Here is a 24815-nt window from a genome sequence, read left to right on the forward strand (position 1 = left end):
CATATCCAAAGGTCAAAGCATTTCATGATCATGGTTCAAAGTACCAATATATATTATACTGTATTGTATGATACATATTAATAATTCTATATACCAAGGATTAAAATATTGATATGCACTACCCGATACATATTATATGTATTGTATTATACTCATTTTTTTTATTTTTTTAATTTATAATGATTAGGGGTTTGGAAAAGTGACCTGAGACCATTTAAATATTTTAAAACACTTTTATATCGTGTATCCATGTGCATCTCAAATTCTCGATGAAACGATACAGATATGATATGCCCGATACCAATTCTACCAAAAAAAGGCTATATACTAGGATGTAAGAGGTTTTTATATGTTCAAACTTTAAACATTAAAAACCCTCTCTGAAATAGTCAGAATGAAAAAATGAGAAAAAAGCGAGTCACTGCTTGAAAATTTGAGATACGCGATTTTTGCATATATTTATACTTGAATCATGATTATGACACATCGTTTTCGATATTTTGAGCCTTGATCATACTTGGCCAAACCAGACAAATTCGTCCTGATTCAGCATGAACGGGGTGGAGGCATAGAACCATAAAGATATGTACTAGCACAATGAAGCTCCAAGAATTGTACCGGAAGACCACATCATCGTATGACCTCTAATCCATGCGGAAACTAGCCCCACAATATGAAAGAAGATACCATGGAGAGAAATTTATATATGCTAATAAGCCTAATATAAAATAACAAACAATTGAATGAATTGAGATACATTATCCATTACAAAACCCTAATCTCATTAATCATGCAGCTCCACACTTCCACGGTCCACACAATTCAAGCTTTTTAAAGCTATTTTATCCCCCCCCCCCCCCAAATCATCTCGTATCATTTCAAAACAACCATAATGCTATGTTAATCAAGGCTGCCCAAGAAGTGAAGGTCTGTAGAAAGCATGGCTTTGAGCTATCTCAATGCGATCCCGGGGATCATTCATGGCTTCATCCCTCAATGCTTGTAGAATAGCCTGTGATGGGAGTTCCCTGCACACACAAAGAGGTCAATAATTAGATGGTAGGATGGGCCATTAAACATGGCCAACCTTGGACGGCCAGTTTAACAAGAAAGATCTTCGAAACACTAGACAAATCTGAAAGCATCAACCATTTTTTCTGGGTGGTTTTCTTTTTTTCTTATGGGGGAGAGAAGGTGGTCTTGACCATCTGCAAAGAGGGTAATGGGATTATATACCTTTTTATTAGAATTTTATATAGTGTCTTCAAGATGGGACAAAGCTCAACAGGAGCGACAGATCTGTTTTCATCTGGATGTAATACACTTAAGCTGGACTGACTTAGCAACTCATAAAATGCTCCCACAGCAGAGACTCCCTGAGAAATTCAAGACAGTGAGAATTCTTACTGATTATGCAAGTATAAAAAAGAAAAATCATGATGGGGCATTTATAAATTTGGATCAGTTCAAAGATTTACAGTTTCTTGGATGTGCTTAACCAAAATATCCAACCTCATGGGGAAAATTTTATTCTACATTATGTTAATATGCTGGAAGGTGTGTATCAGGTGTTTCGATCACACACCTCCCATTTTTTTGTTTTATGTTTTTCAAAAATAGGTCAGGGGTTTGGTCTTAGGCCTGCCTACCCCCTGAAACTGATCAAAACCCCAAAGTCAATTTATTAAAAGTATCAAGGGCTTGCCAATATGAGGCATATTGTATTGAAATTTTGAACCTTGATTGCAGGTCATTCATCTCATTTATTCCCCAAACAGATTCATTCAGGCAAGTCACAAGACAGTTGAGTCACAAACTATGATTTTAACTTGTTATCTGTCATCAGAATTTTCATGTCTATAAGTCCAATCAGGTGTGCAGACACTGCAAGGGCTAAGGTGGTGGCTACTTAAAGGTTCCAGGATTACAAAAAGAATACAGCCCCTCTTGCCTTCAGTTTGTAGTGACTGGAAATGCAGTCAGGCAGTAAAATAAATAGGCTCAAACTTGTGGAGAGATACTGATCTCAGTGAGATTACAGACAACCTGAACGCTATTACTCTTATGGCCTTGAGATTGATCCCTAAAATTCCAGATTTCATATATAATTGTCTAGCTAAAAAGGGGTTATTGCTTGGTGTACTGGCAAAATCGTGGGTTGAAAACATGAGAATGCAGGTTCAAGTTTGAGAGTGTTCACTTTGTTGGGTGGGGGTGGACCCAAATAGCTGGGACAGATTTTAGGTAATGGCTACTTTCTAGCTAAAACAGGTGATGGCATTTTAGTTTAGAACATTCTCTTATGTGTGTATTTCCCATTCATTCTTCTGATACCCAAATCACAGATTCACTACTAGAAAATTCAGAAGCTATTTTGTAGAACAACAATAACCAAAAAGCTTATCAAGAAAATATATAAATGCAGAAGGTAGATAGTTTATGCAACAAAAAAGCCAAAAACTGCATCAAATTGGGCATACCACATATGTGAGAGAATCACAAGGTATCCATTTTTGGTATTCCAACAAAATATACCACCTTGCCTTATACCAATAATCTGTCCTTAACTAATCTTAACCATTAATACCAGTTAAACTGAATATGGTAACATTAAGCCAGAATGAGCATGCAATCTTTATGGTTGAGATGCAGTACTGAAACAAGGTGCAGTAAAATGTATATTCTTTGTCAGACATGTAGAGTTATAAGTCCCAAGAGTTGCAGTTGAATGGATACGGAAAATTATTCAATCCAGGGAAACACTAGAATCTATATACCTGAATCATTCCTTTGCCCTTGATATTATCCCCCATATCAAGGCTCAGCTCACCCTTGGCTAACATGTGGCCGTACCATGCATTACGACCTTTTAACAGGGTTACATATGTATCAGCAAGCAAAGGACCAGCAAGCTTCTCTGGTTCTTCTGCCAATAGATGAGTAATAAATATCATTTCTGATGTACAGTGAGCAAAATATACTGCTTTGCTGGTAGCACTCTCATTGGTTAGAGCTGCTGTCATTCCTGTGGAAACCAAATTGATAAAGTAATTATGTAAACATTCCAATTCTGAATCTAAATATTTTCAAGACAAGCTAATTTGTTAATTCAAACACCAATTCAAACTTTCAACATCTTGTTTGGTAAACACAATTTTACAGGTCATTATTCTCGACAAAAATTCTACATAGATGACATATGCACATGTTCATATGGCTTGTATCAAACCCTTTAGTAGTAAGGGTATAGATGTATACAAGTGGTGACAACTAAGCAATAGGTGAGTTAATTTAATCCAATCACTGGGTTAATTATTATATTGATTAATAGAACTTATATTCAATACAGCAGAGCCCCTGTACAAAAGATGATGTACAAAGGGAATACACAAAACAAAGAAGTCCATGATTATCCGTTCACAAAAAGAGTTTCAAAATCAAAAAAGATGTATGTTACCACCCTGAACCTCTTGTGAACCAACACCATGAAAATATCATACCAAAAACCTTTGTAAGCAGCATATCTTCTGTGAATGCATTGTTATCAAATATTCTACCATCTTTTTCAGCCCAAATGACCCACATAATACCCGGGGCGGGGAGTTTTTTTGGCAATAAAATAGAATTATTAAAAACAAAAAAGAAAATTACAAGGAAAGTGACCAGAAGTCACCTGAGAGAGAAAAAGAAAAAGCACACCAAAACCCAGACACAATTCCTTACCCAAATAGACCAACCAAATAACCAAGAAAAAACATAACCTGATTCCCAAAATTTTAAGCTTCCATATAGCAAAAACAATTCAAACATCAACCCCTCTCAATAGTCAATAAAAGACAAACAAAAACAAATGCTGAACTTCCAGCAACTCAAGAAAATCAGACTAGGATTAGAAATCACTACTTTTCCCTTAGAATTTTCCTTGATTTCATCATCTTCTTGTTTGGCCCTAGCCCAAAAGACCCCCACTTAATCTATCGAACGCTTTTGACACCAAGACATTTGCGATGCTTTCTCTGACTTCTGAATCTTCTAACTGCAATAGTAGCCTTCCTGATATCTTTCAGATCCTTAGAATCCTCATTAATCCTTTCCAATTCCAAGACTGTGTTCTTCTCAAGAAAAAAAAAAACTGATTTGCACCCACTTCTTCACCCTTTTCAAGAGCATCCCCTACCGGTCTTACTAAACTCCAAGCCTCACAACTATATTCACTTTTTGAATAATTTCCAGCTGTATCATTTCATTCATAAAACAGAAAAGAACCTTTGTACAGCTGTACATTGGGGATGTACAACAAGAAAAGAAAAAACAAAAGATTTGGACCACAATGCCATCTGTATTTACAAAAAAGGTTTCCAAAATCAAAAAGAGAACTGTAATTTGATCTGTCCAAGTTTAGCCGAGTTGTTGACCCAGGAGAACAGCTTGCCCACTATTTTCTGCCACAAGTTGACAACCTTTTTTTCTCATCAGCAAATAAGACTTCTATTAATTTCAAAGATAATAATATAGGTACAATAATTGAATTTCAGCACTGCAGCATCCCAAAATACAAACAATTACAGTTTGGCTTTGTTTTGGAATACCCTTAAACTCCTTTCCTGCCATGCAATCCAAAATACTGCTCCTGGAATCATTTGCCAAATGGCTTTTCCTCTTTGGACAAGTCCATCTGAACCTGCATCAGAGTTTCTGATAGGCATCGGAAATTTCTCTTAATTGAACATCTTTCTAGTGCTTTCCTTCCTCCTATGAAAACAAGTCCCAATGACTTACTCACTTCCTCTGTTTAGTACCTTTTCCATATCAACTGACCATTCAATTATATGAGTTTCATTGGCATGAATTTCATCTTCGCTTAACTCACTTAAATTACCCTCGACCTCAAGTGCTTCACTGTCAAGCCCTGTGATATTGCGATCTTACAATGGCCTTGTCCTTTAACCCTTTTTCTCCACCACAAACTTGCTTCATTTCCATTCCTTCCTTCCCACTAATATAACTTCTAATTGTTTCACCATTATCTTCTAAGAGTTCACAAACAATTTTCCTTCATTCCAGCATAGAACCTAACACCTCTTTCTCCTCTAATGAAGTTTTCTGCTCAAACCCTTTAACATGCAAACCTCCTGCAATTTACAGACAATGAGAACCAATATTCTCTTCCACCCCTTGCCCATAATTTTCAAGGCATCTAGGCGATTCTGGGCGACACTGTGGTACCTAGTTGCCTAGTCGCCTAGGCGATAAAAATTTTATAATATAAAAAACTGACTTTTGGCTAGTTTCCTAGTTTTATATACCATTCAGTATGTATGTTAATTGAAAAAATAGCAAATTCTCTTTATTAAGAACATTAAATTTCCTCTAAAAATGTGGCAAATCATCACATCTGAAAGAAAAAAAAAAAAAAAACCTTTCACAGCATTCGGCGTCCCTCCCCTTGGTGTTTTCTGGGCCCACGACCAAGAGGGGAGAGGAAGAATCACACAACAAGCCTCCTCACGTCAACCAGAAGTCCCTTTTCTTTGATTCGATCACCAATGGACAAAGAAAGCAGCTGGAGAAAGAAAAGGACTGATTGCACTACTACTAAGACTTGACCTGTTGCTCTGATACCATGTTTTCTTGGTAAACACGCAGCAGGATCTCAGAATAGTGAGAGAAGAGGGAGAAGAGAGAAGAGAGAAAAAAGAAAAAAAGGTTTTGGAGATAAAAACCTCAGCTGGTGGTGCCAGCCTTTTTGATATTTATATTAGGGCAATCACTCAAATAATAAAACAATGTAAAATTACATGTGTGCCCTTGCAGCACTAAACTAAAGTAAGACTAGCTTATTCAACAGTAACCATCAGAAACAAAACTAAGCTTCTTTACTTCAGCATCGTTCTTCAAACTCCGACTTTCACTCACATCGGGGGCATTCATTGGTAACAAATAACACAAATAGGAGATTTTCCCTAGAGAAAGGCAAGGACATTCCAGCAGTGAGCCTCAGTAGGGCATTGGAGATCCTCCATGAGAACTCAAACCAAAGCTAAAGCATGAGAGAAGAAAGAAAGGAGAGAACCAGAAGTAAGACTTAAGTTAGACCATATGACATGTACCACTGCACAACAAAATGATTAAGTGTGACTGCGAGTGCCAAACTTGTTCTTAATCTAAATGTCTTCCTTGGGAAATGGATCTGGAGGTTTGGAATGGAAAGAAAAGAATGGTGGAGGACTCTAATGACAGCCAAATATAATACTGACAGTGGGGATTGGATCACTAGCTCATCTTTCAATTCTCTTGGCTGTTCAATTTTTTAAAAAATCATGGATACTCTTCCTGTCTTTGGCAGAGGACTGAGACCAAAGCTGGGGAAAGGGGATAGATTGCTTTTTTGGAAGGATCCTTGGTGTGGGAAATCCACTCTCTCAAATCAATTCCCACAGCTTTTCGAGATTGCAGAACCCCAGGATGCGTTTATCTGGGAGTGTAATGAAATTAATGAAGGATCTGTAATTAGGTGCCCTTCCTTCAGAAGGAATTTTCAAGATTGGGAGATTGAAAGCTTCACCAAGCTTCTGGAACTGATTTACCTTCAGTCCCTGGATCGGCTTGTGGAGGATAGTTGGGTATGGAGTTGGAGTTCAGATGACCAGTTCTCTGTCAGACCTTTTGTTCGACATTTGTCGAACCTCAGTCCAGTGGATTTTCCGGATGCAAAAGTTTGGAATGCTGTAGCCCCCTCAAAGGTTAATGCTTTAGTTTGGGCTGTTTCTTTAGACAGATGTTTAGCTAAAACACATTTGTTAAAAAGAGGTATGTGGGCAAAAACAAGAAGACAGCAGCCATCTGTTAATCCACTGCTCAGTCTCAACAAAAATCTGGAATCACTTTCTTTCAGCACTGGGTATTAGTTGGGTCATGCCAAGCACTGTGAAGGAGCTGCTGAATTGCTGGGAACTGCAGGGACTGTCAAAGCTTGCAAGAAGTATCTGGGAGACCATTCCGGCTGCTGTTATTAGCTCTATATGGACAGAGAGAAACAAAAGTATTTTCTGTAACTCATACAAAGATTCAGAAGATCTTATTGCTTTTGTCTTTGAAAAACTCCTGTCTTGGGTCTCAGCTGTCAAGGGGTTTCAGACCACCCAATTGGGGGCTAGGTTGGGTTCTGGGAATTTCAGGAATTTGTAATGGCTTGAATCCCATGTTGTCTTGTCCCAAAAGATAATTTTGGGGGGACCCTCTTGTATTATTATCTCTGATTTAATAAAATTTTGCCTTATCTTTAGTAAAAAAAAAAGTGAACAGATGGGAGTTCCACCAATTAGATTGATTAAAAAAAAAAAGGTAAAACCATTTTACCTTCTGGCTTTCTTAAGGATTGCACTCAAAGTTCAGTGACTAATAGAAAAGGTCTGAAACTAAATCAAAAAGCATATTTTACCAAGTTTCCTTTTGCTGAAAAGAAAGTTATTTCAGAGTATGACTAAAGGAACACCTAACATAAAAAGATTAAGAAGACTTTTTTCTATTGATGCAAAAAGTAAAAAAATAAAAAAAAAAAACATTTTAACAAAGAAAGTAAGTTGGGAAAGAAATACCATTTTGATGGTGTTGGTCAACACCTATTTACTAGTAAAAAATACAGCTTTTAAAAACAGAGTACCTCTACGTAGTATGTACTATCATAAAAATTGGCTATTTATTGTCTTTCCACTGGTGATATTCCCAATTTATCAGTCCAAATGAGTCCTCTAAAGGGAGAGAGAGAGAGAACAAAGCTACAGACTCCAAAAGAAACAATAAACCAAGATACTAAATACAACTACATTGCAATGGACTTTTTCCAAATCACACATAATCAGGTGACAACAGTCTTCACAAAAAGACCATTTTTATAGGAAACTACAACTTTCATTAATTAAGAGATTTCAAAGTGTTAGAATTCAGCCTGCTTTTGAGTTTTGTTAGTCTGATAACAGTCAAGAAGAGAGAGGAAGAAAGAGGGAAGAAAGAGAGAGAAAAGAGGAGAAAAAGAGAGAAGAAAAATCTGGTTCGAATTAGGGTAAAAGTTACTCCCCCATTCGGCCAAACATGTTTTTATATTATTAACAGAATGGAAAAGACACATGTGCCCTTATTTAAGTGAGAGGCACTAGTTCTAAGTATAAAGACAGAAAGACCCCTACACTAACACTCCCCTCAAGCTGGTGAGTATATATCATACAATCCCAACTTGTTACATATGTAGTCCACTCTTCCCCGACTCAACCCTTTTGTAAATAAGTCTGCCCACCGGTTCCCTGTATTAACGTATGCAGTGTCTATCACTCCATTCAGCACCTTCTCTCTCACAAAGTATTCATTCATGAAACACCGGATTAGAAGAAATATGAACTGCAGCCTGATTGTCACAATAGAGCTTCAATGGAGTATTAATGTTGTATCCTATCTCTGTAGAAGGCTCCTTAGCCACACTAATTCACAAGCAAAATGTGCCATAGCTCTATATTCTGCCTCTGCACTGCTTCTTGCCACGACTGTTTGCTTCTTACTTTTCCATGTCACCAGATTACCCCCCAGAAAAGTACAATAACCTATGGTAGACCGCTTATCAGACATAGAACCAACCCAGTCAGCATCAATATACCCTTCTATTTCAAGTGTTCCACCACCTTTGTATATCAAACCACAACTAGGAGCCCCTTTTAAATACCTCACAATTCTTAGAACCGCATTCCAATTTGGAACCAAAGGTTTTTGCATGAACTAACTTACCACACTAACCGCAAATGAAATATCTGGCCGAGTAATGGTTAGGTAGTTTAGTTTACCTACAAGTCGTCGGTATCTGCCAGGGTCTTCAAACACTTCACCCATATCACTGCTAAGCTTAGTATTTGTTTCCATAAGTGTTTCAGTTGGTTTAGCACCTAACATACTTGTTTCCTCCAACAAATCAAGCACATATTTCCTCTGACACAAATTAATACCATGCTTAGACCTTGCTACTTCTATCCCCAAGAAATATTTCAATTTACCAAGGTCCTTTGTTTGAAAATGTTCTTGTAGAAAAGTCTTCAACCTGTCAATGCCCATTTTATCATTCCCGGTAATAACAATATCATCTACACACACCACCAATAGTATTTTTCCTGCCGGAGAGTCATGACTGAAGACGGAATGATCAACTTGGCACTGTTTCATACCAAACTTCTTTACCACCTCACTGAACCTACCAAACCATGCTCGAGACTATTTAAGCCCATATATAGCCTTCTTGAGTCTGCATACCTTGAGCAACAAACCCTGGAGGTTGCTCCATGTAGACCTCCTCGAGCAAATCACCATGCAAAAAGGCATTCTTGATATCAAGCTGATATAGGGGCCAATCATACATAGCTGCAAGAGAGATCACAACACGAACTGACCCTATCTTAGCAACTGGGGAGAAGGTCTCTGTGTAATCAATACCATAGGTTTTGGAGTACCCCTTTGCAACCAATTGAGCTTTCAGGCGCTCAACACTACCATCAGGCAAATACTTAACAGTATAAATCCACTTACAACCGACAACCTGCTTCCTAGGAGGAAGAGCGGTGAGTTCCCAAGTATGATTATGAAGTAGAGCTGAGAGCTCTTCTTCCATTGCATGACACCACCCTGGAGAGGCAAGGGCTTCCTGGACATCCTTAGAAACAACAACTGAGGATAACAAAGAAATAAACTGGCGATGGGAAGCAAAAAGGTGAGTGAGTGAAACATTATTAGAAATAGGATGAAGGGTGCAAGTGCGTTTACCTTTCCGCAAGGCAATGGGAAGATCAAGATCAAATACTGGGTTTGGGGTTGGTGTGGAGACAACTGTCAGATTTGTCGACGGTGATGGAGCCAGAGGAGTAGTAGCCGATACACGTGGGCGATGTGTATACACTTGACGGATAGGTGGGCGTTCAACAAGTGGTGGCACCGGAGGCAAGGACTTGGTCACTACTGGAACAAGGGGAACAAAATCAGCAACTAAAAGTGGAAGAGAGGGAGATGATGAGGAGGAAGAAGCATCATCGGACCCCAAGAAAAACGGAGTAGACTCAAAGAAGGTAACATCAGCACACACAAAGGAACGTCGAGAACTAGGATGGTAACACTTATACCCTTTTTGGGTCCGAGAATAGCCAAGGAAGATGCACTTAAGGGATCGTGCATCTAACTTGTCGTTCCCAGGGTCCAAATTATGGACGAAGCAGACACACCCAAATACCCGGGGAGAAAGAGGAAATGGAAACAAGGTGGGAAACAAGGTAGTAAATGGGGAATGACCAATAAGGATAGATGTGGGCATCCAATTAATCAAGAAGCAAAAAGTAAGCACCGCATCACTCCAAAAGGGTTTGGGAACATTCATGTGATGCATGATGGATTAGGCTATTTCCAAGAGATGATGATTCTTTCTCTCAGCCGCCCCATTTTGTTGTGGAGTGTAGGTACATGAGGTCTGATGTATAATGCCATGTTGGTCCAAGTATTCTTGAAATGATGAAGACAAATATTCACGGCCATTATCGGAACGAAAAATTTTAATATAAACACCAAATTGATTGCGAATCTCAGCATAAAATTTTTTGAAGATGGTAAAACAATTCACTTCTTTCTTTAATTAAATAGAGCCACGCCATTCTTAAAAAATCATCAACAAAAATGAAAAAATATCTATATCCATTGTATGACATCACTTTATAAGAACCCCAAACATCCGAGTGAATCAAAGAAAAAGGACTTGACACACGATTATCAACTCTAGAACTAAAGGGAACACGATGGTGTTTCCCAAACTGACATGACTCAATCTAAAACAGAAAGTTGGCTCAACGAATGAACCAAAGATTTCAAAACTTTCAGCGAAGGATGACCAAATCGACAGTGCCACTGGAGAGGAGAGAGAGATGATTAGAGAGTTGTTGATGTTCTTCCACCACCGTCAAGATAATACAATCTACCAGCTTCATGCCCTCCACCAATCTTCATCCCCGTCTTGAGATCCTAAAAAACACACATAGAAGGATAAAAGGTAATGGAACAATTAAGTGACTTGGTCAGCTTACTAACAAACATAAGGTTAAACGGAAATTTAGGGACATACAAAACTAAGGATAGGGATACAGGGTCCAAGTCAACATTACCAACACCACAAATGGAGGATGTGGAACCATTAGCAAGGGAAACAAATTGTGATGTTGAACAATGAGAGAGGGAAGAAAACACACCTGGAGTTCCAGTCATGTGATCGGAGGCTCCAGAGTCAATAATCCAGAGATTGGGTGTGGATGCCAAACAAGCCATACCTAAGCGTGCAAAGGTAGTCGTGTTCTATTGAGATGTGGATTGGACAAACCTCTCATACTCATCATGTGGAACACTCACCATCACCTTCGCAGAACCATCTGTGGATGTAAGAGGCATCTGATTAGCTGAACGATTCTCCTGTCTGGAACTGGAACTGGTGTCACTAGTCATGGCATGATTGGCCCAGGTTGAGGGTGGACCATGCAAGTCATGGCAATAATTAATAGTATGTCCATCCATACCACAATGAGTACACCTCCTCGGACCTGAGCCACGTCCTCTACCACGGGCTCCCCTTGAATCTCTACCTCCAGTACGACCACTACCACGGTTATATGTAGGTCCACCACCACCACCACTCCGGCCATATACCAGACCACTGCTACCACCACAGCCAAACTGAGCTCCCCGAGCTCCACCTCTAACACCATGGCCCCTCACTGCAAAGGCTTATCTATCTGAGACATTAGAGTTCTCAGTAGATCCAATAGAAGTCTTCCGAAGTCGAGCAAACACCTCTTCTAAAGAAGGGAGAGCTGACCCTCCTAGTATCTGAGCTCGTACTGGTTCAGACTCAGACTTCAGCCCCACCAAAAATTGAGTCACATCAAGTTGTTCTCGATGTTGTTGCTGAATTTTGACATCAAAAGTGAGGGGTGATAAACATTCAACTCATTACAGATGTTTCTCATACTAGCATAGTACTCCTCAAGACTCTGATTGCCTGTTGCAGATTAAAGTATTCCTAATACAACTGATATACTCTGATTGTATTGTCTTGACCAGAATACAACTTCTTAGCATGATCCCACACATCTTTGGCAGTGTCAAGAAACATGAAATTTACACTAATCTTGGGTTCCATACTATTCCATAGCCATGCGATAATCTATGCATCATCTTGTTCCCAGTCTTCATACTCATGAGAATCAGTGGAGGGATTCTCCTCCCTTATGTGTTTCACCTTCTTCTTTGCCTTCAGAAAAACTTCTACAGATTTAGCCCAAGGTACATAATTCTCTCCATTCAGTTTAATGGAGGTCATTTGAACATTCAGATAGTCAATAGGTATCATCACATTAGATTTTCTATCGCTGTTATCTCCCATTGTTGAATTTTGTTATCACTGAATTCGGCACACTGCACACTGTTTGAGCACACTGATCACACTGGTTTCAGCACTTGTTATTGCTGAAAACTGTACTCTTTACACCACAAACCCTACCCTACAACTACCTGAAATCTCACCACTGTATGAGCACCACTCCTCCTTCGAATCACACAAAAAATAGCATAAACCCTAGCACACTATAGTCTGAAATTCCATCATATGATCCGAAACATAATTCCTATTTGATTCATAACAGAAAATATGCACAAAAATCTCTTACATCATCACTTGAAAGACAAACCACACGAGAAGAAAATCAGTCCACACAAGACACCTACTGCACCACACGAATCAGCCCTCTTCTCTTCATCGATTAGGGGAGGGCTTCTTAGAAACCACAACAACCGACCACACAAGACACAACTGGAGGCATAGAAACCTCCAAGGGAAGAGGGCGACCACTCCTTTTCAGCCCTTTCCCTTATCTCCAATCGATGGCAGAGAAATCAAGGGAAAACCCTAGATTGAGTGTGCAGAGAACAGAAATCTAGGCAGATCCGAGTTGCTTAGTTAGCTCTGATACCATGTTAGAATTCGGCCTACCTTTGAGTTCTGTTAGTCTGATAACAGTCAAGAAGAGAAAGGAAGAAAGAGGGAAGAAAGAGAGAGAGAGAAGATGAGAAAAAGAGAGAAGAAAAGTCTGGTTCGAATTAGGGTAAAAGTTACTCCCCCATTCGGCCAGACATGTTTTTATATTATTAACAGAATGGAAAAAATACATGTGCCCTTATTTAAGTGAGGGACACTAGTTCTAATATAATATTACAGATCAACAACCTCAACATAAGTATAAAGATAGAAATACCCCTACACTAACACGAAGTACAACTATCAACCACAAAAAAGACCATTTGCAAGCATAGACATAAAGAAAGACTGGTAATTCTTTAGCATTGCCCTACATGATGCGATCTTTTCTCTCTTGGATAAAAATGCATTGTTTCTACCTAAGAGAAAAGGACAAGGAGAATTATACAGGTTGAATATTAAGATACAACCACACAAAATGTCCCATGCTATGAGGAAAATCTCACTGTTATAGATCTGTTCATTGATTTGATTGGATAAACTGATTTAGTCACAAAAAAGACAAGGAGAATGAAGCAGTTGACTAAGCACTATTCTCTTCTCTAGCGCTTCCTTTCTAGATTAGAAAGTTCCAGTTGCAAAACTAGTGTTCAAAAATAGATGTTACATTAATGCTCAGAGAACATTGACATTCAGATCAATATTTTTAGCTGTGTTCCCAAACATTTTGAATGTTTACTTCCATTTCAGATTCCTTTTCCTTCTCAAAATTGGTTGCATGTTACAAAGAGAGACTTCAAATCCTTGGTAATTTGACACGACTGGAAACCCAGCAAGACAAATCCTGTCCCACCACTCCACTCTGTCAACAAGCTTTCCATTGGCTGCGAAGTTTCAAGCCCTCAAATATTTCATCATGTTACTTCAGAATGAAAGAACCTAGGTCAAGGCACTAGCAAAATACCCTATTTTCAACATTTTAGTATTAACCCTGTAGCTCAATCAGTACGTTATTTCTTTCTTTTTCCTTTTTTTATTTTCTTTTCAACAGCCCTAAAGCTATCAATTTTAAATATCAGAAATTACCTACTGAAAGAACAAGCAAATGAGGATCTTACACAGAAACAATCCAATTCTCAGATTCTGTTTCACAGATTAGATCCTACTAACAACATACCGATCCACTAAAAACTTACCAGCTCCAATGGCATAAACATTCTTCAAGCCCCCCATAACTTCATGAGTGACAAGGTCACTGTTATCCCATACAATGAAATGGGGCTGCCTCAAGAACTTTGCTAGAGGTTTCCTCCACTTATCAGATCCACATATCCGAGCATTAGCATACTCCTTGTTGTAAATCTCCGAGGCAATATTTGGTCCTCCAAGGTAAAGAATATTCTCCATGGAAACACCAGCTGCCAGGCACATAAATCATTTAGGCTTAGAAGGGAAAAACTGGAAGGTACAAAATAAAAAAAGTAAGTATTATCAACCAAGGAAAGAAATGTCTAAGTCCATTTTTTCATGAAGAATAATAAGCAGAGAGTGAAAAGATAGACTGGAGATAGTTACAGGAAAATCATGCTTTGTGGGGTGGGATATGGGGGAAAGAATTTTCTTTTTTCCTTTTTTTTTTTTTTTGATAAATGAAGTGTTGTCTAATAACTGAAGAGAAGAAATGGTTTAAACTTATACTGCTATTTTCACCACAACAAGTCATTGCAGGCATCTGTGTTATAGTTAGTTTTGGGTTGCTGACATAAGAGTTCATACATCTATCCCATCATAGATAAGCAAAACTGCTATCATAAATCCTAACTGTCAAAAATATTGCCGATAAGGAAAAAAACAAATGAATAAAAAAAAATCATGTATGTGTCAGTATGTCCAGAAATATGAAGATTGTGGATTGTTTACCATCATTTTAATGAATTTATACCATCCTATGACAAAGGGGGGAATCATTTTAATAACAATTAAAAAGAGGAAGAAAGATGGTTTATCATGAAATCAATAAAGCTGGCTAGTTGTGAATAAGTTAAATCAGAAGATTTTGAAAGACTGCCAACTATGCCTGCACTGCAGGATATAACAATCATGAAATACACGGATATCTGAGAAAATTTTCCAGTAGCACCTGATATCCTCTTTAAATACACAATACTTGTTATGATAACATTTCTGCACAAGGTTAAGTTCCCGAGCACTCCATGCTTGTGATTCTAACCTCCTATGCAAGGTTAAGCCCCTAAATAGAGCTACCAAAGCTTCCATTTCTCAATTCTCACACAGCACCCCTGATTACCAGAACTATGATTCTACCATTGCTACTCAACTGTTCCACTACCAGTGCCTTTCATCACTTCTGATTCTCAAAATCCTAAGCTTAGAACAAGACATTCTATTATTATACAAAGATAAAGATAAATTATCAAATTCTACACCTTTACTTAAGCTGAAGATGTTAACCTCTCCTGCATTCTTGAAAAGAACCAGCAATAGAATCTTTAGTTCAAGCTATAGGAAACAACATATACACAAGGCATGCGAAGCAAAAAAAAAAAACAAGTGATCCGGAAGTTGAAATGAACGAAAACATAAAGAAAAGTCTTACTTGCCCGACTAATCATTTGTGTAGGAGTGATTATATGGGGGACGGGATCCAATGCAGCTTCTATACCCTTCGCCAAAGAGATGATGATGGGAGTAGTCCGTCTCTCCTTCCAATACCTGCTAATCTCTTCAAAAACCTCACGAGTTTCCGTCGATGGCAAGCCATTGATAACAATATCAGCATCCCAAACAGCCTCCTGTAAATTGGTGACGACCTTCAAAGGGCAGAGTGGCGTGTCAATCATGTTCAAGCAGAACCCATCTCGCAAAATCTCATCAGCATACAGCGTCCGATCGCCTAGCCGCGCTTCAACGTATTTCAAGTATGCACAGCGCCTGATCAGGCGCCTCAATACATCCTCCCTCGAATTGATCACTTCAAACAGGTGCTCAGCCGTGGCTCTGTCAACGGTCCTTCCGGGCCTTCTCCATATCCTGATCTGAACTTTTTCTCGGTAATGACCATAGCTGTCTTGCAGCAGAGCTGCAAAAACACTACCCCAAGCACCAGCCCCAACACCGACAATCTTCAGCAGGTCGCCGTCAGCTTTGCCCAAAAGGCGACGGAGTTCGTCAAGCTTCTCCTCCGTGACATTACCATTATGAATGGAGCCATTTGAATACCCATTCTGGACTACTTCTGCACTTCCAACCATCCTTTTCAGTAATAGCCAACCTAGAATATTTAGAAATTATACTCGATCACCACTAAATAAGACAGATCCAAATCCTCACACGTATCAAAAGATTCTTCTTTGTGGGTTTTAACAATAAGATGCAAAGCTTTCAGCAGTGTTGATTCGTATCGACCTATCAGCATCAAATTCGTTGAACCCTTGACACTTCTAGCTACCCAAGTCCGATTCTTATATGGGTTTGCTCCTTCCACGCCTCAAGCCCCCACGACACTCAAACCGTTGCAGTAACCAACAAATTTACGCTTCCAAATACTCAGAAAGGGCAAAAAAGCATGCTTTTATTGGTGGGTTTTTTCACCAAAACCAGGGCTAATACATACGATATCAGATTTTTCTTTGATTCTCATTAAAAATCTAGACGAAATTTGAAAGAAAATGAAAAGGTGTTCCACATGGGTCGGTATCTGCTTTCTTCAATTCCCACCAGAACGCATGAATTCAATCGTTCAACAACAGCAACCCTCTGTTTTTCGGTGAGCTACCCAACCAAACCATCCAAAAGAGAATCAAAGAAAACTAAGAAAATAAGAAAATATATATAGAACCTTTCGTGACGCAACTCTTGAGTTTTGACGCGTATTTGGGTGTTTGATTTTTCTTCAATTGGTCTTTAGCCAAAGGGACCAAAACCGAGAAAAGGCTTGAAGATTGCAAATCCGAGAGCCGGCATTACTCAATGCTATAAGTTGTTGCCAGACCAGTTTCTTCAAGTTTTTGCTGAAAACCGAAAGAAAATAATAAAGAGAAGTCCAATTGAGGGACAATTCTGTTGATCTGTCTTTGTGAGGAAAAAGGCAACCTTTGGAGAGAGAAACAGAGACTGTCACAGAGGGGAGACGACACGGCTTCGCACGGACACGAGAAATGCATGCAATCGAGAAAGCGAAAGAGGGGCTCGAATTTGTGTTTATCTGTTCTGGTTCTTCGTGCTTTAAAGTTGATGAGAGAGAGAGAGAGAGGGGGGGGGAGGGGGGCCGCTGGCCGCTGGGACTTGAATTGGGTGCCCGGGATGCAGTGATGTTGCAGTTGCACCACTGTTACGTTTCTTTCAAATCCTTTCGGAAGGAGAAAAATCTTGCACTGTTACTCTCTTCGTTTCTACAAATTGATCCCAATTCTCATTCATTTCAACAAATTCGTTTTTGTATGAACCGATTTCAAGTTTCAACACATTTTTAATACAAATACCCAAAAAAAACACATTTTTATTTTTTTAATACCTACTTGAATGTAAAAAAAAGAAGAAAAAGATTTTGATGAAGAATGGTAGCAAGCCAACAGTATTGTATATCAGACCTTAATCAATACATCAATTTGCTTGTCCAAAATAAATAAATAAATAAAATCAATACATCCATTTGACATCATTATGATCTGGGTTTTGGCAAAGGCAATTGTTCAAGCAAGACAAATTTTGCCTGTTTTTCAAGGAGAAAGAAAACATACATGGTTTGAGCCTTGAGGTCAAAACCTTTGAAAACTTCCTTTTAAAACTTTAAACCGTCAAAACATGAAAAACATTTGTTAAGTACATTATAAATATGCTTCCAACAAAAAAAAAACATTTTTTTTTCTTTTTGTTACCGAAATCCTAACCAACAAGAAAGTTAAACAAAAGCTTCAATTAACTTCTTTCCTCCATAGTCATGTTGAATGAATTTGCTTGTATTTCATGAAAAAAGAGTAAACTGTATAAAGACCCCTGTACCATGGAATCAATGACAAATACTGCTGTAATTTTATTTGCAATAAAGGCATAAAGACTCTGAACTTTTGTGTGCGTCAAATACATCTCTAACCCTTAAATCTGAAAATGTGAAATGTAATTTGGCGTTAAATTATAAAATACCCTCTTCTTAATTTTGAAAATGTGAAATGTAATTTGGCAAAATCCATTCATCTATGCCTTGCCCATTTTCTAATTTTCTATCAAACCCTAACCTACATAAATACATTGTGGAAAACCATTTGATGAAGAAAAAACTTATGTATATATATGTCATGCTAGTTATTTTAACCATATGAGAACCATTATGTATATAAATTGTTGGGTTATCAAAGTGTATGTGAAAGGGTAAAATCATTTGAGCAAATAGTCAAATGAAAATCTTTTTAGAAATTAACTGAGAATATTAAAAGAGGGGGTCTTGGATCTTTGTTGCAAGGTAAAAGTTTGAGGGTCTTTTGTCACAAATAAAAGGACAAGAGGGTATTTATGGCTGACTCCATGTGAGGGGGTCTTTGTAATTTACCTAGCTAGTAAAAGGACAAGATTGTATTTTATGTTCTCTCTCGTATGTTTTGTAAAGTTTTTCTTTCCTTTTCTTTTCTTTCTTTCAAACCAAACATAACCCAATGCATCAACTGGTTAATATTTGAAGTACAATAAGATTGCGTTTGTTAGACGTGTTAATACAAAACTCCATCAATAGAAATAAAAAATGCTCAATGTATCACGGTAAAAAAACCGGCCGAATGCATGTTTTACACTCTTATATGTTTGGCAAAATGGTGTAAAATCATCGGCGTACAAGTATTGAAGAAGCCATTTCAGGAGCCATTGGAGACAAGAAGGGAAGGGAGGAGGTTGAGCAGATTTTTCTGGAATTTGTTGTCGGAGGTATATAGGCGATGGGCGATGGGACAATGAGATGCCTTGATCGTCTGAGCGTCCTCACAGAGATGGAGAAGAAGGCGTTTGAACCTCGAACTTGGCACAATGAGAACAAAGAGAGAGAGAGAAGAGGGTCATAGGAGGATTGAAACCATGGCAAAAACAGGAGAGTTCCAACAAAGATTGAAACCACGATGTTGAGGGTTATACATTTCTGGCGAAGATTGAAACCATGCCAGACCCGGTAATGAAGCTTCTGCTGAACCAGTTCTATTTCTGCCTTTGTTCCCAAGCGAAGGAGGCAGATGGTTGTCGGAGCTGGTGATGAAGCTTCTGCCTCTGTTCTCATGGAACTGTTTCTACTGAGCCGGTGATGGTTTCCATTGAGAATGTAGGTGGGTTCAGATTTGTCGCTTGCAGCGGCGGTAGCGGACAAAAAGAAGAAGGGAGGAAGAAGAAGAAAAGGAGAAGAAAGAGAGAAAGAGAGAGATGTAATTCAACAGTAATTTTCGATGTAAAATTATATATTTACCAAATGCTTGCAAAATGAACCGGGGTGTAAAATTTACCCCGGTTCGATTTCACACCTCTACCAAAGGCAGCGTAAAGGAAAAATTACAAATAAATACTCTATGCTTTGATAGTGACAGTTAAGGGCCTCAACTTTCAAGTGCCACGACTAAGAACTTTGAACTTTCGTAAATCAACACTTAAGGCCAGCACATTAACCAACATTACAATGAGTGAAAAAATTAGCAAACTGCCCATCTTAAATTCCTTCCATACAGCTTTGATAAAGAATTTGTTGATCTGGTTTTGAATATTGAAAATTTGATGCAAGTTCACTTTGATATAACTCAAAAAGAGTCGCTAGGCTTTTGAAATATTTGAAGGCACACATGACATCACATGCTTCAATAATTAATGAAATGCGGCGGGACTTGAGTATAGATTTTTGAAAGTTCATCAATACTTGAAGCCCTTTACCTCACAAACTAAAAGATACTTATCAGTAAATGCTGCCAAACAGTACTTATCAGTAAATGCTCCCATTTACTGGATAGTGGAGATGCATGCTGATTGAGTGTTTAATTTTTTGGTTCTATTTTTTAAATATTTTTTACTATAATAAAGATATGATATTTTCCCTTTTCAAACTTTAATGTATCACATCACATTGGTGATTCAAGAAAATCATTTTTGATGATTCTAGAAACCCAATCCCCTCACGAAACCCAAGGCAAATAATTGCATCAATATGTTTTCAAAGATAGTCTACAAAATGCAACTTAATTAACAATGTTTCCATTTTATCTAGCCTAGCAAATTGATGAAACATAATACTTTTAAGGTCCTGTTCGCTTTTCTTTAAGTTATTTATCCGGGTAAATGTAATTACTTGGTTAAGTTTTTCTTGGGAAGCACTTACTCAGGTAAGTGTATTTATCCATATTCTTTTATTTCCCAAGTTAAAAAGAAAATGACCATTTTAGCCATAAAAATCTATTATTAAATGGGGTTTTTTTGTCACATTTTAAGTGTTGGAATTTTTTCCCCCCAAGTGGGAAATTTATTTACCCACCTAGGAGATGGGTATCACTTACTTGGGAAAGTGGTACTCAAAAAAATAAATTTTCCTTGATCCCCACATTAATCTGAAAAAAGAACATGATATTCTTGAACAGCGGGAATCAAAATCCCATTGACCAACTTTCCCCCCTCTCAAAATCCAAAAAAAAGAACACCCCCTAAAAGACATCATGACAAACAAAACCTATATTCATCATTGGTTGCTTAGGTATTGCAAAGGAAGGATAAATGTTATCTAGGAACTACAAACAAATAAAGATTATCCATTATTACTATATAAAGCATATATTTGTCTTAGGGTCCATGCGGGTCGTAAAAATTAAATATATATGATTAATACTTGCACACATGCACAATACATGCTTAGTTTGAATTCTTTGCAAGTTCTAAGGCCTCATTCACTTTTTAGTAAGTTATTTACCCAGGTAAATGTAATTACCTAGGTCAGTTTTTGTTGGGAAACATTTATTCGGGTAAGTGTATTCACCCATGTTCTTTTATTTCCCAAGTAAATAATGCAATGACCATTTAACCATAAAAATCTATTATTAAAAGGGGCATTTTTGTCCCATTCAAGTGTTGACAGTGGAAAAGTTATTTACCCACTTAGGGGATGGGTATCACTTATCCACAAAAATAAATCTTCCCTAGTCCCCACATAAATATGAAAAAAGAACATGGGATTCTTGGTCAATGAAAACCAAAATTCATTGACCAACTTTCCCCCTATCAAAAATCTCAAAAAAGAATGCCCCCTAAAAGTTAAATCCAAATACCATTTGTTATGCATGGTCAATATTTTATTGTACTAAGACCATATAAAGCGAATACTATTGCCTTAGTTATGGTGCAACTGATAAAAGTTAAATCACATAAGGTTTTCTTATATTTTATCTTTTATATGTATGAAAAAACATATTATAACTATATATTTTTTAATTAAAAAATTTCTATTAATATGATCAATAATTTATGGTTTGAACTATTTTAAAAATAAACATGAACATAAATTTGAGCAAGTTTTATTGAGAAAACGTTTTGGAGTCAAAATACATTTTCTATTTCTTTTTTAACATTTTTGGGCTCTAAATTCTTAAACCAAGAACTAATTCCTATTTTACATATTTTTGTCAACTCAGGTCTTGTTAAAGTGGGTATGCTTTCTGGACAAAACCACTGTTGTTAAACTCTAACAGGACCAGTGGTGCAAAATTGCCTTTACTAGACTTGGAGGGTTGATGATCAAACTTCAAGAAAGAAATTTGGCTCAAAATAGAGATGAGATTTGTTTTTGTTTTCCACTCCCTGACAGACCAGTCAGAAGTCAGAACAAGTGGTGAAAACAATGATACCGATGTATCCATCAAGAAAAACTGCTCAATACATAAAATATAACCGCTTACCCAAGTCATATAAAGAACCATCTTTGAATATTCTTAATCTGCAATTCTATCTTGTACCACAGCTAGGAGTCTGAACAGCTTCAGTGGCCCATAGATAAAACTGGATTACCATTTATTAATGGAACCCAAAATGAGAGAAACACAACAACTTGTATCTGTTGTACCCATTACCTTTAATTATTCGAAAGACCAAATTTTGGTCAGATTGTATCTGCATTTTAAAGGGAAAAAGAGAATTAGCTGTTTAAAATTCTTTAATCTTAGTCATACAATAGAGGTGATTTTTTCTACATGATTGTCTCTTTAAAGGGCATAAAATTTTATCAATGGAACAGTACATAAAAAAAAAAAAGAAAAGAAAAAAAAAACCACAACCAAAGAACAGATCCTGTAAAAGGGCAACGGCAACTGGGGCTGTCAATTATAGGTGATCATGGGTTGGACTGGGGCCGGGCTTTTCAGGCCAGGTTGGGCCTAAAGTGTTCGGCCCAGGCCCATGCCCAGCCCAAAATTTTTCAGGCCGGGCTTAACCGAACTGACCCCATATAGGATTTGGTTTTTGCATTAATGTCCCAATTATAAATTGTGTTGGTTTTGGGTTGAAACCAGATTTTAAGATACTTCTGATATAGTATCTGTGTTTCTCATAATTTTCTTGGATAAGACAATAAAGACAGAGCCCTTTGATGGCAGCTGAAGTGGCTTAACTGAATAACGAGACATTGAAGGGTGTAATAATCAGATTCAAATTTCAAACCCCAACATCAGCTTCGGCCCTTAGTTTCTCATGAAAAGTCTCTGGTTAACTGAATAACGAGACAATAAAGATGTATCTGTGTTTCTCATAATTTCAAACCCCAACATGCTCTCATTGCAGCAGCCCCTCGGATCAAGTGTTGGCAATAAATGTGGATAGTTGGAAGGCCACATAATTGAAGGGAAAGGTGGTAAGCGCATTGGGCCATTTGGGCCGGCCCTGATCTCCTGTCTACGAGAACCTTGCCCACGTTTATTACAGTAGTATATGGATCCTCTGTATAGTATTATGCAGAGGGAGATATTCCTAATTCACAGGGGTGGTGTATTGTGGATAGGTATGGACAGGGTTCTCGGGGACAGGAAACCCGGAGTCATTTGGGCCACCTCAAGCCTGTCACATTCAACATGCTTAAATTTATCTGTTGGAGATAAGTTATGATAAATGCAATATAATTAAGATGGACCCTAACGAGTAAGTTAAAATGTTCATAAATCCACCTACTTGTAACAATATCAATGGGTCAAGTGGTACTAAGTCCAACTCAAATTATTTTTGGGTTACGTGTTGTTAAATAAATTCGTGTTAATTTTTATTTTTATCTTATTTTTCTGTTTTTATTACATTTTATTACTCTTAAATGCAATGCATATATAGTCTTTGTTAAATGACACTTAGATAGCAGTCTTAGGACGTTTTTAATTAATTAGGCAAACTAAACTCTATCCACCTTAGCATTATTAATCTTTGGGTTATGTATTGCCTAATAAATTTAAAATATAAAAAATCTACAAGAGATTAGAGAGTGGGAGAGTTACTTTTTTATTAAATTAAATTAAAAAATAATGTTTTATTGATTTTAATTAAATTATGTTTTATTAATCTATATTGGTTGTCACTAATAAACTAATCTTAGAGTAAGTTAATAAAATTAAGATATATAATTTATTTAGTTAATAAATTAATCATGTAAAGCAAGGTGCTAACTTTTTATTTTCCATTGTTTACATTTTCTATTACTCTTTAATTTTAATATTATATCAATAAATATTACTTTTAATATTTTTAATTAAAATTATCTTATTTTATTAGTTAATTAATTAAGTTTCAAATTTTTTGTTATATTGTTTTTTTTTTATTTTCCTTATTTTATAGGTTTTTCTGTTAATTAACAAAATTGTTATAATTTTTAAGTTATCCTCCCTTTTTTGATATTTTTCTAATTAATAAAATTAATTTTAGTAAAAATTTCTTTTATTTGCTCTTTTTGTTTTCAGAATTGCATAATCGGGTTGACCAATCAAATTAGATTAATCCAATTTAGTATGAACCGGCAATTGAAGCTAGAAATTAAAGGGTTTTTAGGTATTCAAATAACCCAATCCATAAACTTCACCTTCTTGATGCGTAGTAATTTTTGAGCCTTTGATTCATTTCTTCTTTTGCATTTTTATTCTCCTAAAAAATTGGAAAAAATTTAGGAAAACAACCCAATTCATTTGATCTACAACTCAATGTTTCCAAAACTTAAGTTTGCCATCTTAATGGAGTTATAAGATAAATGAGACAATTCATGTTCATAGAAAATATTTTTAGAAAATCAGTAGTGGAATTTCACATATTTATAAAAAAAAAATGGAAAAATTTTAAAAGATTTTTTGAAAATATAACAGAAAAATATTTTATTCAAAACTTAATTAATAGTGAAACTAATGTTTTAACAACAACATGTAAATCAATAGTGAAATTAATAGTGTTTTTTAATATTTATTTTCTAAAAATTTATGAAGTAGATTTGGCAAACCAAATTGGATCAATCAAGATTTGTTCAAATTGGTAACTAAAAATTTATATTTTCTTGACCCATCTTCTTGCTATACTAATTTCCAAATTTAAGCATCAATATAAATCATGGTGTGTGGGGCCCAAAATGTCCCATGGAAAGAGGTATAGATTTTATAATGACAATATAAAAATATTATTTATAATTATAATAAAATTTTAATTAATCATTAAATTTATTACTTTACTTCTATTATTTGTCTTATTGTATTATCTATTTTTTTCTCTTATTATTAATATTTTAAATATTTTTTAA

The 24815-nt window shown here is 36.8% G+C and overlaps 1 protein-coding gene across 1 annotated transcript; it reads right to left on the minus strand.

Annotated features, from left to right (window-relative positions):
- Positions 1 to 724: 724 nt before the first annotated feature.
- LOC148844977 (putative glycerol-3-phosphate dehydrogenase [NAD(+)] 1, cytosolic) lies at positions 725 to 17629 on the minus strand. The gene is made up of 5 exons (XM_088956365.1): positions 15657 to 17629; positions 14236 to 14457; positions 2778 to 3025; positions 1237 to 1376; positions 725 to 1028 (listed from the first exon to the last, which is right to left on the minus strand). The coding sequence occupies exons 1-5, from the start codon at positions 16309 to 16311 to the stop codon at positions 905 to 907; spliced, it is 1389 nt and encodes a 462-aa protein (XP_088812491.1). The 5' UTR covers positions 16312 to 17629; the 3' UTR covers positions 725 to 904.
- Between the last annotated feature and the right edge of the window lie 7186 nt (positions 17630 to 24815).

The sequence above is a fragment of the Nelumbo lutea genome, chromosome 7 (genome assembly GCF_056320005.1).
Source record: "Nelumbo lutea isolate HS-2025 chromosome 7, American lotus-T2T, whole genome shotgun sequence".
NCBI classification, from domain to species: domain Eukaryota; kingdom Viridiplantae; phylum Streptophyta; class Magnoliopsida; order Proteales; family Nelumbonaceae; genus Nelumbo; species Nelumbo lutea.

Excerpts from the sequence above, each read along its gene's own strand:
- LOC148844977 (XM_088956365.1), bottom strand. The coding sequence starts at position 16,311 with ATGGTTGGAAGTGCAGAAGTAGTCCAGAATGGGTATTCAAATGGCTCC. Across the intron at positions 3,026-14,235 it reads TGTTTATGCCATTGGAGCTG|GAATGACAGCAGCTCTAACC; the intron begins GTAAGTTTTTAG and ends TGGTTTCCACAG. Across the intron at positions 1,029-1,236 it reads TATAAAATTCTAATAAAAAG|GGAACTCCCATCACAGGCTA; the intron begins GTATATAATCCC and ends TTGTGTGTGCAG.